The sequence below is a fragment of the Ascaphus truei genome, chromosome 19, assembly GCF_040206685.1.
Source record: "Ascaphus truei isolate aAscTru1 chromosome 19, aAscTru1.hap1, whole genome shotgun sequence".
NCBI lineage: Eukaryota > Metazoa > Chordata > Amphibia > Anura > Ascaphidae > Ascaphus > Ascaphus truei.
In genome coordinates, this window is record NC_134501.1 from 25,177,763 (window position 1) to 25,194,531 (window position 16,769).

General features: G+C 46.8%; 1 protein-coding gene across 4 annotated transcripts in view; it reads left to right on the forward strand.

Annotated features, from left to right (window-relative positions):
* Positions 1–16,769, forward strand: part of RPGRIP1L (RPGRIP1 like) — a 67,113-nt gene that overhangs the window by 22,938 nt on the left and 27,406 nt on the right. For all 4 annotated transcript variants that reach the window (XR_012789157.1, XM_075576994.1, XM_075576996.1 and 1 more), the window contains exons 7-9: positions 12,400–12,505; positions 13,167–13,313; positions 14,181–14,254. Coding sequence is in view for 3 of the 4 variants with exons in the window: in XM_075576994.1 (XP_075433109.1) it covers positions 12,400–12,505; positions 13,167–13,313; positions 14,181–14,254 (327 nt within the window). In the remaining variant the exon portion in view is untranslated. The remainder of the gene's footprint in view (positions 1–12,399; positions 12,506–13,166; positions 13,314–14,180; positions 14,255–16,769) is intronic.

The following is a 16,769-nucleotide window of genomic DNA, read 5'->3' on the forward strand; positions in this document are numbered from 1 at the left end:
TGCGCTGACCGTAGGAGGGACTGCGCTGACCATAGGAGGGACAGTGCGCTGACCATAGGAGGGACAGTGCGCTGACCATAGGAGGGACAGTGCGCTGACCACAGGAGGGACAGGAGGACAGTGCGCTGACCATAGGAGGGACAGGAGGACAGTGCGCTGACCATAGGAGGGACAGGAGGACGGTGCACTGGCCATAGGAGGGACAGGAGGACAGTGCGCTGACCATAGGAGGGACAGGAGGACGGTGCGCTGGCCATAGGAGGGACATTACAGTGCCTTTCTTGGCTCCAGTACCAAAACTACCTTAACGCAAAGAAGTCTTTAAGGCAGGGGGCTCAACTCCCGTCCTCGAGACCCCCCTCCCCCTCCCAAACAGGTCAGGTTTTGAGGATATCCCTGCTTCAGTACAGGTGGCTCAATCAGTCCATGCTTCAGCAGAGGTGGCTCAATTAGTTCCAGCTTCTGCAGAGGATGCTCAATTAGTTCCAGCTTCAGCAGAGGTGGCTCAGTCCCTGCTTCAGCATAGGTGGCTCAAGTGCTCCCAGCTTCAGCACAGGTGGCTCAATCAGTCCCTGCTTCAGCACAAGTGGCTCAATCACTCCACTGATTGAGCCACCTGTGCTGAAGCTGGGGTATCTTTAAAACCTGACCTGTTGTGACGGAGTTGAGCACCCCTGGACTAGGGCAGGGGTGTGCAATCTTGCCCTTCTGTGCCCCCCTGCCTGCTTCCCTCCCTGCTCGCGCCCCCCTCCCTTACCTTGTCTCCGGCTCGGCGTCAAATGACGCCGCGAGGTCACGTGACTCCGCAGCATCATTTGACGCAGCGTCGCCGAAGACAAGCTAAGTGAAGTTGTAGAAGCCTCACGCGATTCCCCGGCATTCATTTAAATGCCTTGGGGGAAGAGCGCAGGGCTGCTGCAACTGCCGCGCCCCCCCTGAATAATCTTGCGCCCCCCAGTTTGCGCACCCCTGGACTAGAGTATAAAACGGTTGACTCTTGGGTGCAGAGAATATGTTTGATCGGCGTCCTGCGCACTTCAGAGTGTATAATTGGCCAGTAAGTTTTGGCAGCCACATGCCGGCGCGGTATCCATATCCGTGTTTCTTTGATGTAAGAACCAGTTGGGTTTCCCCCCCCCCCCCCCCTGTTTTTGTGACCCCTTTTACACGAGCCCAGAGTTGTGTTTTTTTGCATGTGTTTTACATAATGCATCGTTAGCGACGTCTCCAGAGTTACAAGTAGCCTGCGGATCTGCTATTCTTTGGGCGACAGTTCATACTGAAATAGAAAAAACGGTAAAACGCACTTTTTCTGCTTATTATAGAAACGAAGTTGTTGGCAAGCAAAGGATTACAATAGGTGAAAGCAAAGTATATTAATTTGTATGCCGAGTAACTCATAAAATTGCTTTAAAAGCATTTTATTAGTTGCTGGTATAGGCGCTGAGATGTTTTAAACCCCCTTTTTATAGAATATAACCTTTTTCAGCTTGCGTGTCTTTTGATGTTTGCATTTTTCTGCCCAGATGAGGGGTGACCAACTACAGTGCTCAAGGGCCACCAACAGGTCAGGTTTTCTGGATATCCCTGCTTGAGCACAGGCACTGATTGAGCCACCTGTGCTGAAGCAGGGACTGAGCCACCTGTGCTGAACCAGGGACTGATTGAGATACCTGTGCTGAAGCAGTGATATCCTGAAAACCTGATCTGTTGGTGACCCCCCGAACTAGCATAATAAAGTATTATAACTAGGATTCCGGCTTTAGCCGGCAAAACACCCCCCGACTGATCATCTCACACTTCTGGTAAAAACCACCATTAAAAGCAAAAATTAGGTGTATTTTCTTATTTAGTTCCACTTCTTATAGCTGCCAAACCATCAGCAAAGGCAGCCCAAGGGGAGTATGGGAACTGACTAAAAAAGCACTAATAAACACCAAATTCAAATGTAGGTCATTTCCCCCATTGTTTCCATTGATAAACACAGATATTCTTTTAACAAAATGAAAATACTGGGAGAAAAAACTAAAATAAACAGCAAAAAAAAAAAAAGACCACGGAAAAGCGTTTCCCCCTCATTCTGAAGCAGGTTATGCATTGAAACAAACTGAAAGACTCGAGAGGCGCAGATCCACGGTGATAACGTTTTATCGCACCGTCGCTCTCATTTATATGAAGGTTAAAGCTTTCAGATCTGGCCCTAAAATGTGAGCCGCGTTTCCCCAGGAATTGTGGAGAAGTGAAAGAGTTAAGGATAAGGAAAGTTTAAGGCGTGTTGTCTGTACTTAAGGTTGCCAGGTATCCAGTATTGAACCGGACTGTCCTGTCCAGTAAAACATGAGGTAATACTGTACATGTATGTATGTATGTATGTATGTATTACCTCTCTGGGTGTGTATGTGTATACCGGTATTAACCTCTCTGGATGTGTGTGTGTGTATACCGGTATTACCTCTCTGGGCGTGTATGTATATACCGGTATTACCTCTCTGGGTGTGTATGTGTATACCGGTATTACCTCTCTGGGCGTGTATGTATATACCGGTATTACCTCTCTGGGCGTGTATGTGTATACCGGTATTACCTCTCTGGGCGTGTATGTGTATACCGGTATTACCTCTCTGGGCTTGTATGTGTATACCGGTATTACCTCTCTGGGCTTGTACGTGTATACTGGTATTACCTCTCTGGGCGTGTATGTGTATACCGGTATTACCCCTCTGGGCGTGTATGTGTATACCGGTATTACCACTCTGGACGTGTATGAGTATACCAGTATTACCTCTCTGGACGTGTATGTGCATACCGGTATTACCACTCTAGACGTGTATGTGTATACCGGTATTACCTCTCTGGACGTGTATGTGTATACCGGTATTACCTCTCTGGGCGTGTATGTGTATACCGGTATTACCTCTCTGGGCGTGTATGTGTATACCGGTATTACCTCTCTGGGCGTGTATGTGTATACCGGTATTACCTCTCTGGGCGTGTATGTGTATACCGGTATTACCTCTCTGGGCGTGTATGTGTATACCGGTATTACCTCTCTGGGCGTGTATGTGTATACCGGTATTACCTCTCTGGGGGTGTATGTATATACCGGTATTACCTCTCTGGGTGTGTATGTGTATACCGGTATTACCTCTCTGGGCGTGTATGTATATACCGGTATTACCTCTCTGGGCGTGTATGTGTATACCGGTATTACCTCTCTGGGCGTGTATGTGTATACCGGTATTACCTCTCTGGGCTTGTATGTGTATACCGGTATTACCTCTCTGGGCTTGTACGTGTATACTGGTATTACCTCTCTGGGCGTGTATGTGTATACCGGTATTACCCCTCTGGGCGTGTATGTGTATACCGGTATTACCACTCTGGACGTGTATGAGTATACCAGTATTACCTCTCTGGACGTGTATGTGCATACCGGTATTACCACTCTAGACGTGTATGTGTATACCGGTATTACCTCTCTGGACGTGTATGTGTATACCGGTATTACCTCTCTGGGCGTGTATGTGTATACCGGTATTACCTCTCTGGGCGTGTATGTGTATACCGGTATTACCTCTCTGGGCGTGTATGTGTATACCGGTATTACCTCTCTGGGCGTGTATGTGTATACCGGTATTACCTCTCTGGGCGTGTATGTGTATACCGGTATTACCTCTCTGGGCGTGTATGTGTATACCGGTATTACCTCTCTGGGCGTGTATGTGTATACCGGTATTACCTCTCTGGGGGTGTATGTATATACCGGTATTACCTCTCTGGGCGTGTATGTGTATACCGGTATTACCTCTCTGGGCGTGTATGTGTATACCGGTATTACCTCTCTGGGCGTGTATGTGTATACCGGTATTACCTCTCTGGGTGTGTATGTGTATACCGGTATTACCTCTCTGGGTGTGTATGTGTATACCGGTATTACCTCTCTGGGCGTGTATGTGTATACCGGTATTACCCCTGTGGACGTGTATGTGTATACCGGTATTACTTCTCTGGGCGTGTATGTGTATACCGGTATTACCTCTCTGGGTGTGTATGTATATACCGGTATTACCTCTCTGGGTGTGTATGTGTATACCGGTATTACCTCTCTGGGTGTGTATGTATATACCAGTATTACCTCTCTAGATGTGTATGTGTATACCGGTATTACCTCTCTGGGCGTGTATGTGTATACCGGTATTACCCCTCTGGACGTGTATGTGTATACCGGTATTACCTCTCTGGGCGTGTAAGTGTATACCGGTATTACCTCTCTGGACGTGTATGTGTATACCGGTATTACCTCTCTGGGCGTGTATGTGTATACCGGTATTACCTCTCTGGGCGTGTATGTGTATACCGGTATTACCTCTCTGGGCGTGTATGTGTATACCGGTATTACCTCTCTGGGCGTGTATGTGTATACCGGTATTACCTCTCTGGGCGTGTATGTGTATACCGGTATTACCTCTCTGGGCGTGTATGTGTATACCGGTATTACCTCTCTGGGCGTGTATGTGTATACCGGTATTACCCCTGTGGACGTGTATGTGTATACCGGTATTACTTCTCTGGGCGTGTATGTGTATACCGGTATTACCTCTCTGGGTGTGTATGTATATACCGGTATTACCTCTCTGGGTGTGTATGTGTATACCGGTATTACCTCTCTGGGTGTGTATGTATATACCAGTATTACCTCTCTAGATGTGTATGTGTACACCGGTATTACCTCTCTGGGCGTGTATGTGTATACCGGTATTACCTCTCTGGGCGTGTATGTGTATACCGGTATTACCTCTCTGGGGGTGTATGTATATACCGGTATTACCTCTCTGGGCGTGTATGTGTATACCGGTATTACCTCTCTGGGCGTGTATGTGTATACCGGTATTACCTCTCTGGGCGTGTATGTGTATACCGGTATTACCTCTCTGGGTGTGTATGTGTATACCGGTATTACCTCTCTGGGTGTGTATGTGTATACCGGTATTACCTCTCTGGGCGTGTATGTGTATACCGGTATTACCCCTGTGGACGTGTATGTGTATACCGGTATTACTTCTCTGGGCGTGTATGTGTATACCGGTATTACCTCTCTGGGTGTGTATGTATATACCGGTATTACCTCTCTGGGTGTGTATGTGTATACCGGTATTACCTCTCTGGGTGTGTATGTATATACCAGTATTACCTCTCTAGATGTGTATGTGTATACCGGTATTACCTCTCTGGGCGTGTATGTGTATACCGGTATTACCCCTCTGGACGTGTATGTGTATACCGGTATTACCTCTCTGGGCGTGTAAGTGTATACCGGTATTACCTCTCTGGACGTGTATGTGTATACCGGTATTACCTCTCTGGGCGTGTATGTGTATACCGGTATTACCTCTCTGGGCGTGTATGTGTATACCGGTATTACCTCTCTGGGCGTGTATGTGTATACCGGTATTACCTCTCTGGGCGTGTATGTGTATACCGGTATTACCTCTCTGGGCGTGTATGTGTATACCGGTATTACCTCTCTGGGCGTGTATGTGTATACCGGTATTACCTCTCTGGGCGTGTATGTGTATACCGGTATTACCCCTGTGGACGTGTATGTGTATACCGGTATTACTTCTCTGGGCGTGTATGTGTATACCGGTATTACCTCTCTGGGTGTGTATGTATATACCGGTATTACCTCTCTGGGTGTGTATGTGTATACCGGTATTACCTCTCTGGGTGTGTATGTATATACCAGTATTACCTCTCTAGATGTGTATGTGTACACCGGTATTACCTCTCTGGGCGTGTATGTGTATACCGGTATTACCCCTCTGGACGTGTATGTGTATACCGGTATTACCTCTCTGGGCGTGTATGTGTATACCGGTATTACCCCTCTGGACGTGTATGTGTATACCGTATTACCTCTCTGGACATAGTGACCTGATCGGCTTCGGCTGTTGCTCGGGGGCTCGGCTGCTTCCTCCATCCTGATTGGCTGCTGCTGGGTAATGCAGCCACCAGGGGGGTGGATGAGGGAGCGGGGGATAACCAAAAAATAAAGAGAAAAAAACACCAATAGTGTAATATGCACCAACTAATGATGAAATCTGTCTCAGAAAACTTCAGTGGCTGTACTCACATTTGTGAGAGAAAAAACAGGCGATAAAAACTCAGGGGTGATGCCCCCCATATATCTCGTGCGTGGGTTATATTCAGGCAGATGTTAAAAACATGTAGCTACAAATGATCACGCTGTCAAGCGGCGATCCCACCCCTCCCGCATCACCTCCACAGGTAGCCGCGTGGTGTCTGCCTGCCCCTCCCCCGGCCGCTCCAGGGAGCTCCGGCACCCCATACAGCTTGTTCCCTCCCAAAGCACATATTTCTTGTTATTTTCACTTTATTCACTTATTTACCTTTTCAATATCACTTAGGTATTCACTAAATCATCACGGTAGTTTAATTCACATTGTGTTAACTGCATGTGTTTTATCTTGTAATTTAAAGTCCTAATTGATCACTGCACTACTACACACACACGTGTGTACTATATCACTTTAGTCTAATGGAGAGCGCCATCCTAGTAATTTTGTTTTTGGGTAATGTAGCCAATCAGGAGGAAGTTTCAGGAGCCTGGGGGTGGGGCCAAGGAGAGGAGGCAACAGCATGGAGCGGAGAGAGGTGTCTGTCTGTGTGTGTCTGTCTGTGTGTGTCTGTCTGTCTGTGTGTGTCTGTGTGTGTCTGTGTGTGTGTGTCTTGAGCACATCGCACCTTTCACCATTGTGTCCAGTATTTTTGGAGAAGTCTCCTGGCAGCACTATCTGTACAGGGCGGTTAGGCCTCTAATTTCAGTGGTTAGTTACAAAACAACATTTGTAGCTGCCGGACTAAAAATCAAGCATTGGCCAACCATATGTGTTTAAACGTTACTAGGTTTTAAAGCAGAAAAGAAATCTGCATGCAGTTGGAAGCTGCAGATTGTAAACTCTGCTCAAGCTGAGGAGGGAATCTAATCCAAACAATTGCTAGGGGAGGGTGGTGCTCACAGGGAGTGTACACATAGTGAATATAAAGAAAGAAAGAATCCCTTTAGTGTGGCACTAGAGAGGTTCACCCTAATTAAAACTTAAATTTTATTATACCTGATTAAAATAAATTGTTTGGAATAACCACATACAAAAAACAAACATACAATGATATTAAAAGACGGGGAGGTGTGATAGGGTGTTTAGTGGAGGTATAATTATATATAAATACCTCTCTAATTAATACTTAGTGGACCCTATAGTAAGGGTGATCGCTATACTGGATATGTATAGGTATATATCAGACCCCTAGCCCAAAGCAATGGAAGGAGGTGAAGGCAGATGAATATGCTTAACTGTTGGATGTGAGACTGAGTATATTGCTGGCTGAGTTAAAGCAGCCACTACTCACTGCACATAGTGTCATTAAATATACTGTTGTAAGCTTTATTGTGACAAGTCTAGTGTGAGGCCAGCCACATTCACTGCAGATATATAGTAGATCAACCCTAGGGTCTGAGTGCTCTTGCTGCCCACGAACGCAGTCTACAAAGCACTCAGACAGTATATCACACACACCTCACCAATGAGCCGACGTTACGTGACGGTGACGTCAGACGTACCCTACGTACGTTTCACCGTAACTGGCTTCATCGGGGGCCATAGGTTTTAAAGCAGCAGTATTTTACAAAGGTGCAGAGCGCACAGTTCTGTTGCTTATGTAATCTGCAGAACTTGGATCTAATTGTGATCACTTACAAGGCTCAGAGAGTTTATACACAAGCACTTGTGAAGTCACAGTGTACGTGAACATTCTGTTACGTGAGGTCTGGAAAACTTGTCTTCATATTGTGCAGAGCTTATTGTGGTCCATTAAAAGGTACGATAACGTTTCATTTCTTACTTTGATATACCCGCATCGGATGTAATTATGTGTTTTTATTTGTTGTTTGAGCTCTGTAGAAGTGGGATTTTAGGAGACTAGTAAGTGGCTGAAATCAAAGTAGCCACTGGTCAATCTCACTTCTGTACTTAACCCCTTAATCTGCCTCATGGGGGTCATTTGCTAACCGGGCTGTTTGTATGCTTCACAAGTATTTCACCACAACAACAAAAAACCTTTTGCCATCAAAGATGTCTGGGATCAGCGATTGATCCCCCGACAGGGAGTAAGGGGCCCCCGGGCACGAAATGAAGTGGGCCCTTCGTGTTCTGCGGGTTGCTTTTTTCCCCTCCTGCTGAGACTTGCTGTGCCTTGGCCGGTGTTTGCCGGCAGACAGGAGACTTCCCGGGATCTCGCTGTAGAGGTGCACACCTCTGTAAGTCTGTTAAGCCAGGGGGGCTCAACTTCAGTCTTCAAGCCACCCCCCCCCCTCCCCAACAGGTGAGGTTTTCAGGATATCCCTGCGTCAGCACAGGTGGCTCAATCAGTCCCTGCTTCTGCACAGGTGGCTCAATCACGAGCCACCTGAGCTGAAGCAGGGATATCCTGAAAACTTGACCTTTTGAGGGGGTGGGGGGCTTGAGGACTGGAGTTGAGCCTCCCGGTGTTAAGCAGCGGTGAAGCAGCACCCTAACTGACTAGGGGAGCCCGGAAATGGTTCAGGGGAGGAAAGGAGACTGAGCTAGTACTCTCTCTCTTACACTTTTCTTGGATCCCAGTCGGCTGTAAGGCCAAGGCTATAGTGCAGGCGCGCGTGGCAAAGGCAATCCGTGGCCTGTGGGATTACTATGATGCGAGGAACGGGGAGGCATGGCCGCAACGTCACGAGGCCGGTTCGCCCTCATTGGCTGAACCGCCCACGTGACGCTACCGCTGCGCCAAAACGCAAAAATCTTGTCCTCTAGAAATGCTGACCCTTTCCAACGGCATCCATACAATGTCTTTCATGTGTGGTGCAACATGGCAAGACCTATGCAAACACTGCTCCCTGCTCATGTGCACATGAGCCCACACTGCTCCGTCTTCTCATCGCCGCCCTAATTTACCCGTGTAACGTGTTCAAGGCGCCTGCTTATTTCAACATCAGCTGAAGGACTAGTTGGGGTTGTTTTTTGGGAACCCACCCAGTCTTACGAGCTTGTTTATCTTCTGTGTAAGGACAACGAACCCGCCGATGCCAAAACACAGCGGGCTTTGATATTTCCCAAGAATGAAAACGAGCCTTTCAGGTCCTCAGCTGGGTTACAGATGTTTGGGGCTTTTGTAGTTGGGGTTTTTCTGGTTGCAAGATGGCGTTGTGACAATGTTTCCAACGTGTGCACAACTGCCGAACATTGCGAGAAGGAAAAAGGTCTGCGTTTAATTCCGGCGTTATCAAATATTCCTCAGAATGTCGTTTATTATCCGTGAAATGACTTCTGAGGCTTCTGCCTGTGTTATGTTGACATAGCTCTGCCGCCCACCCAGGCAGTTACAGCTTGGGGCATGTAGGCAGCAATATTAGATAATATTGAAATATAATCTTCTTAAATCTTCCCTTTTTTTTTTTTTTTTTAACCTTTATTTACATTTTTACATAGGATTGATGCAAGGGGTCTCCGGAATCCCCCAGCTTCTGGAGATACTTACCTCCGTAGGAGTTGCCGGTAGCCGCTCCGGCTCAGCTAGCAGGCATTGCGGGGATCAAGTGATGGCGGCTTTTCAAAGCTCCTGCGCCCTGCGGGCCAATAGGAATCCGTGATGTCATCCGGTGCCGCTTCCTATTGGCCCGTGTGACGCGGGAGCTTTAAACTTTAAACCCTAACTAGCTCAGCCGGAGCGGCTACCGGCACCTACTACGGGGGTAAGTATTTCTGAAAGCAGGGGCTCCCCGGAGCTGAAATTAACGGGGTTCAGCTACGGAGATCCCCTGCTTCAATCCTGTGTAGGGAAAAAAAAGCGCTTGCATTGCTCCTTTAACCCATGTAAGATGCTTTGTTTAGTTCATCTCCGTATATCATTCCCTTAAATCGTGTTCTCAGCGGGCACCTGGATTGGCGCATGGTTTATTGCACTGATATCTGTGTGACTACCCCGTAGCCACTTGTAATTGGGTAACAGTAATATCGTTCCTTTCTCACCTCGGAACAGCGCTTCAGAAATGTTCCCCAGGTGGTGGGGGAGGCTGTGTATATTATACCTGTGCCACAGAGAACACGCGTTAATATTCTGTTTTGAGAGCAGCTGCACCATTTAGCAATGTGTTTCCACGTCGCAGGCTCAAGTCGACCTATAATTGCATTTTTTTCCTTAACATTTTGAGATTGATGGCACTCTCCGGCTGTTTAAAATCTAGGCCCCCAAATCTATACCATCAAGAGACACCAGTAACTGGGCGGTTGTACAGTAAAGGAAGTATGAGGATGGATAAAGGACAAGGGAGAAGGGGATTTTATTTCTAAAATGTTTTACCGGGAAGTAATACATTGAGAGTGACTTCTCGTTAATCTGTTAAAAGGAAACCAAAATGGGATGAGGTCCGGACAGGGGCGGCCAACTCCAGTCCTCAAGAGCTACCGAGAGGTCCGGTTTTCAGGACATCCCTGCTTCAGCACAAGTGGCTCAGTCAAAGACTCAGCCACTGATTGAGCCACCTGTGCTGACGTAGGGATAACCTTAAAACCGGACCTTTTAGGGGGTCCTTGAGGACTGGAGTTGAGCAGCCCTGCGTTTACCGAGATCACTACTCGTGTAGGGTGACCAGACGTCCCGGTTTAGCCGGGACAGTCCCGGTTTTTAGGCCCAGGTCCTGACTTTTTGGGCCATTGTCCCGGTTTTCCATCAGCACCGGCCGCACATACTCATGAGCGGTCGGCAAGTGGCGATCGCGCATGCGCATAAGCAACCAGCAAGTGCTCATCGCGCATGCGCTGTCTGCGCTCGCGACTGCGCATGCGCGACATTGGTCTCGGGTTTTTGCCGGGACAAATATTGTCACCCTATGCTCGGGGCCAACAGATAACTATCAAAGTGTTTTCGACCTGAGCAGTGTGGAGCTGGCCACCCAGCAGAGAAAGTGTTAATTGCACTTCTTCCCATATAAAAGCCCTCTCTTCACCCTTATTCACAGTAGGAGAAATGGAACCTCGAATGGTGGTGTATGTAACGTGTCCGTCTGATCTGTGGATGTTTTGATTCTCGGCATCTGCTAGCTGTTACACTGTCACTTTACTAGTAATATCAGAGTCCAGGCTGGAGCCTGTTTTATTTTTTATTTGGTGGAGTTGAAGGTGAAAGCGGAAATTCCAATTTATATGAAACCCCCCCCCCCCCCCAAATCTGACCGTGGGTTGTGTTACAAAGTAAAGTTACTCTTGTTACTGCTGAAAGACCCTCCGAGTAATAATGAGCATTGTGCATTGGCCCTTAACGCCATATTCCAATAATGAAACGTTCGGAAAAGTATCACGCTCCTACTGCCCACGTCCCAAATAACCAGCAAGAGAGCCGGCCGAACCAATTTCCACTTCCCTCCCAATGAGACACAGTAATATAATCTCTTCTGCGTTATACCGTGCCTTTACGTCGCAGAGGTATTCTGCCAACACTGGTTACAGCAAAATACTGGCAAGATATGTGTTGAGTCAGTAGATTATTTGTGTCTTAATAAATCATGTCTGGAGAAGGCGCCTCGTTATCCTTAGAACTATTCAAGATATCACTTCAACCCATCAATGTGTTTGGTTTCGCTCTGCAGTATTGTAGAAATAATGTTGGTTAATATTAATCGTTATGTAAACCGTTTGATGTCTCCCGCTGTATAAATGCCAGAATCGTGCTCTGCCTGACCATATATTCTATAATCGGTTATTACTGTTCATATTAAAATTTTCCCTTAAGTAAGTTTTACTTTTTGACTCTGCAGCACTGAACTGGTTAATGGTTTTTATTACACCCCTCCCCCCTCCCTTCTCTCTCCCCTTACCTCTTCCTTGGGCTTTCCCTGTCTAACAAAACAATTGTTATTTTAATTTGTTTAACTGTAAAGTATTGCTGATGCCCTGTTAAGCGGAGGAGTGTTCTTACTCAAAAATAAATGATGATGAGACACTTACAGGTGAGGTACTGGGTTTAAATCTCTCTCCAGGGGAAACAAAATGGCTGCCATGTCTATGGCCAGTAGAACGCAACATAAAATACCAAGAAGTAATCCTGGTAATACTTCACCAGTAAGTATCTCTGGAGCCAGGGGGTCCCCAGAGCTGAAAATAGTGGGGTTCATCTGCAGAGGACTCCACAGTTCCAGTCCTATTTTTTTTGAAAAAAGGATGGGGATGATTGCTGCTTTAATTACCATGCATACATATTACTATGCGTTGCCTCTGTCTTTTGTATCCCATGTTGCATTGTGGGTTTCGTGGGCGCGTTACAAAAACAATCTGTACTTTTTGCTAATAGGGTAACTATTCGGGAGAATGTGGTGATGATCAAGCTTCAGAAACAGCTGGCAGAGAAAAGCAATGCGCTCACTGAGATGGAAGGGAAGTTTCTCCTGCTTCAAGAGGTAACCTGAATGTTGCACCCGCGCTGGTCCCACCTGGGAAGGGAGCTTCACAAAATCCTGTACGTGCCTCTTCTAAATGGGAATGGGCATTCATTTGTTGCATTCTCTCATTGTGATTACTTCACCGGGTCAGCTTGCGTCCCTGGGGTACGTGTTTGCTGGAGTCCGTTCGTGTTTTGTTATAGGGCTTTCACCTTTGATGCTGATCTCTTGGGCACAGAGGATAACACCACCGTAGCCCTGTTAAACGGTACAAAGGAGAAAGAAAGCAGTGACCGTTAACGGTGCCGACGTCGGACACACCATTATAATGTTATTCCATGAAACTCTTCCTAAATATCCTCCTGTAACCGGGCCCCAAATCTCTCTCTGACCCAGATTACAAGTGACCCCAAACACTGTGTTACATTGAGGTAAAGGGAAGCAGCTTGACTCTTCGGGTCATTAACGCCATGCAATGACATTTCCAACCTTTGATACATAGTTACATAGTAGCATAGTTACATAGATACATATCGGAAAATCTAACGGGCAGACTCCGAACCCTAATATTCCACTGGACTGAGAGGGCCTTGGGGTTCCCAGTCTCTGTGATGCTCTGTATCTGACTTGTGTGGACACAAACTTTCTCCCTTTAGTATTTCTCATTGTTTGCCTCCAGAATCAGAGGACTATGAAGGCCGGCCATGACGCCATACTGGCTAAAGTGGACAACCTCAACGCCCAGCTGAAAGAAGAACGTTTTAAAAGCTTTCACCTCGAGAAGCAGATACAGTCCAGCACCTTCTCCCAGAGGAGGGCTGACGAGGTTAGTATGAACACCTGCAGCGCCAGAGCTCCTGCAACACACTGCTGGCACTGACACGGTTAAAGCTTAGAGTTATTAAGCAGCGTGCTTTTAATGGAATGGGACATATGGTCACCAGCGTCTCGCCGCAGAGGGACCCACCACTCCGCCGCTGAACGCTGCGCCACCAGCCACTTCTACAATAAGGTAAGTTTTAGGGAAGCGGGTTAACTTTAGGAGTTTTAGTAGTTACATAGCCACATAGTTACATAGTAGATGAGGTTGAAAAAAGACATACGTCTATTAAGTTCAACATATGCTAAATTTAATCGACAGATACTATTAATCCAAAGAAAGGCAAACAAAATCCCCCAGTGATATATATCATTCTATGATATCTCATAAGGGGAAAAATAAATTCCTTCCTGACTCCAAGAATTGGCAATCAGATTACTCGCTGGATTAACATCCTTCCCATGTTTACTTATTTGGTATATCCCTGTATACCTTTCCTGTCTAAGCAGATGTCCAACCTTTTTTTGAACAAATCTATTGTATCTGCCATCACAGTCTCCATGGGTAATGAATTCCACACTGTAACTGCCCTAACTGTAAAGAACCATTTCCTTTGTTGCTGGTGAAATCTCCTTTCCTCGAACCTTATGGGATGACCCCGTATCCTTTGTAATGCCCTTGGGATGACAGCGAGTCCTGTGCATGTGCAGGGACAATCGCAAAGTCCGCGCGAGTCCCGGCTTATACAGTTGTTGCTCCCTATCCAGTAAGGCTACTTACAGCGCATTACTGAATGACGTGTTCCACGCGTGAACGCCCCTGACGGAAACCTCGCAATCTACTTTTCCAATCTGTATCGTGTTTCTCTCTCAGCTCCGCGATCGAATCAGCGACCTAGAAAATGAACGGGATCTTTTGAAGGAAAACTATGACAAAATCTACAACAGGTACGTGTGCTGAGAACAGGTAACACATTCCCGCCATAGGCACCAGCAATGTATGTATGCATTTATATAGCATCACCCATATACGCAGCACTTTACTCAATTAGCTAGACAGTACCGTGAGAGAATATACAACGCTTCACTATTTAATTTCTTAGGCTACGGCCCGGCTGCCTGCGCTGCACGCGCGCCTGCGAGGCTGGCGGCGCGTGCAGCCGAATTCACTGGTCTGCAGAGAGCTGCAGGGGGAATGGCGGGGAGTGACGGGGGCGCGGCTATGATGCCACCCGGCAGGTTCGCCCTCATTGGCTGAACTGCCGTGGGGCGCGGCCTAGCGCTCCGTCGCCTATATCCATCTCAATTTTCGGGTCTGGAAGAAAAACTTGCCGCGCACTGCGGTGGCCCCCCTCGCAGCGGGCCCGGCCCCATTGAGAGGCGGCTCTTGTGGGGACCAAGCCTTAAGGGGCTCTGAGTATTTGTCAACCAGGTGTTTTATTTCCCCCTCCCACCCCCCCCCCCCCGCACTCCCCAGTGACATCATACACAAGGGAGGAGCCAGAAGAAATCACACCCCTCCCAAGTCTAAATGTAAAAAATAAATAAAAATTACTTCTAAGTGTCAGCTTTGGGTAACAAGGTATCAGTTAACTGGACGAGTTCACTTTGGTCCTAGGAGGGATTGTCCCTTTAAACAAGAAGTGAACCAATGGGAATTGGGGAGTTCCTGCCCTAGAGAGCTGACAATCTAAATTGGTACAGCTGGTCAGCAAAGGGGTTTAGGAGGGTAAAGGAAATCATTGTTTGCCAAGCTGGCTGAAAGCAGCAGCCAGTCAGGGCAGCTTGATGTATGCGCCTACCCTACCGCTGTAATGTCTCTTACCAGCCCCCGCTACTAATGACACCCCCTAAATCACAAGCCCCACAGCAAAGTATACAAGATGAAAATCCCTCATTAAGCATCAATTTCACAGCTACTAAAGCATGTGCAACCCTTGATATATACAGTGTATTTTGCATGTATTGTATCTCTATCTTCTGCTCATACATTGCTTATTTATACAGCAAACTCATGCACACATTTAAATATTCATAGTAATATAAATCCAAAGAGAGAAATCTGCTACATGCACAGACTTCAGGAGGAGACGGGCGCCTGGAACGTAAGCTACAGCAGATCGTATTAAATAATTATTCCCTATTAAGGGTCATGTGTGCATTGTAAATCATTTAGTAAATTGCATTTTCTGCTTCAGCAAACTCCATTCTGCTTTTATTTCCTCCATATTGCATACACGGTTTCGGGGGTACATTGTTTTACGGGTTTGTTCCTTTCTTAGTAGGTTTGTTTTTTAACCCCTTCACTGCCGGAGAGGCAAGGTGAGCATTGCAGAACGATGCGTTGCTTGCCTTGTTGGCATTGAACGGGTTAAGTAAGGGGAGGCAAAATAAGCACTTTGTAGGTAACCGGTAGCCCTAGTACCAGTTCAAGGCACATAGCCCCTACTTTTGATAATGGCACTTGGACCAGTAGTGTGCCACTTGCTGATAACCCAACTCCTGAGTGCCTTTTGTCCGGCTGCCACACTGCAGGCAGCATCGGAGCTGGTGCATACTGTCAGCAGCCTCTGTGTAGGTCTCGGTGCATAGTTTCGGGTCTCTGTGGTCATGTCAGTGACCGGGTTTTGGATTCCTCTACATTATACATGTAATTTCCTTCTGCAGTCACACAAATACCGCGGCCTGGGCCAAGTTCTCTCTCTCTCCACATAGCTGGGACTCTAAATTAAGGCCAGTCCCCTGCTCATCCCACAGAGCCTTTCATGTTCCCCAACCGCAGGCTGTGGAAGGCGCCTTTGGTTTGAGCAGCAGCATAACAGCATATGTTTGCCTAATTCCTAAAACATGGGGACAAGGGATCTCTATGCCACTACCCTCTCCCTTCCCAGCTCCATCTCTGCTGCTGCGTTAAACAACATGTCCCCGCTCAGATGCACCCAAATTCCTGGACAAGTTCTTACTTTCCATTTTTATTTTGTCCAAATGAAATCCAGATCTCCCAAGTGTTTCTGCTTGGGGGAAATGGGCTGTAAAAACATATTTTGCTGGTCCTCTTAAATTGGATACAGGTTACCAAAGGGTCGATATTTACCCTCATCGGACTGCGCTCAAATAATGACATGTATGTACAGATATTATTTCTATTATGGGTACAATACCATGATTGATGCTAATAAGCAGGTTGTTCTGAATGGAGCTAATAAGCAGGTTGTTCTGAATGGAGCTAATAGGCAGGTTGTTCTGAATGGAGCTAATAAGCAGGTTGTCATCTTTATGATTCGATATCAATTATTTGCAGTCATCAAAAGTGTCTGAGAAAGTATTGATAAATACTGCTTGGGTTACTGGGAGAACCTTGCAGCACTGGTGTATTATTTATATAGATATATATAGCACTCTCCTTCTGTCTGTAAGTTCTCCCTAGTTACCACTTAGAGTAGGGGTCTCCAACTCAGTCCTC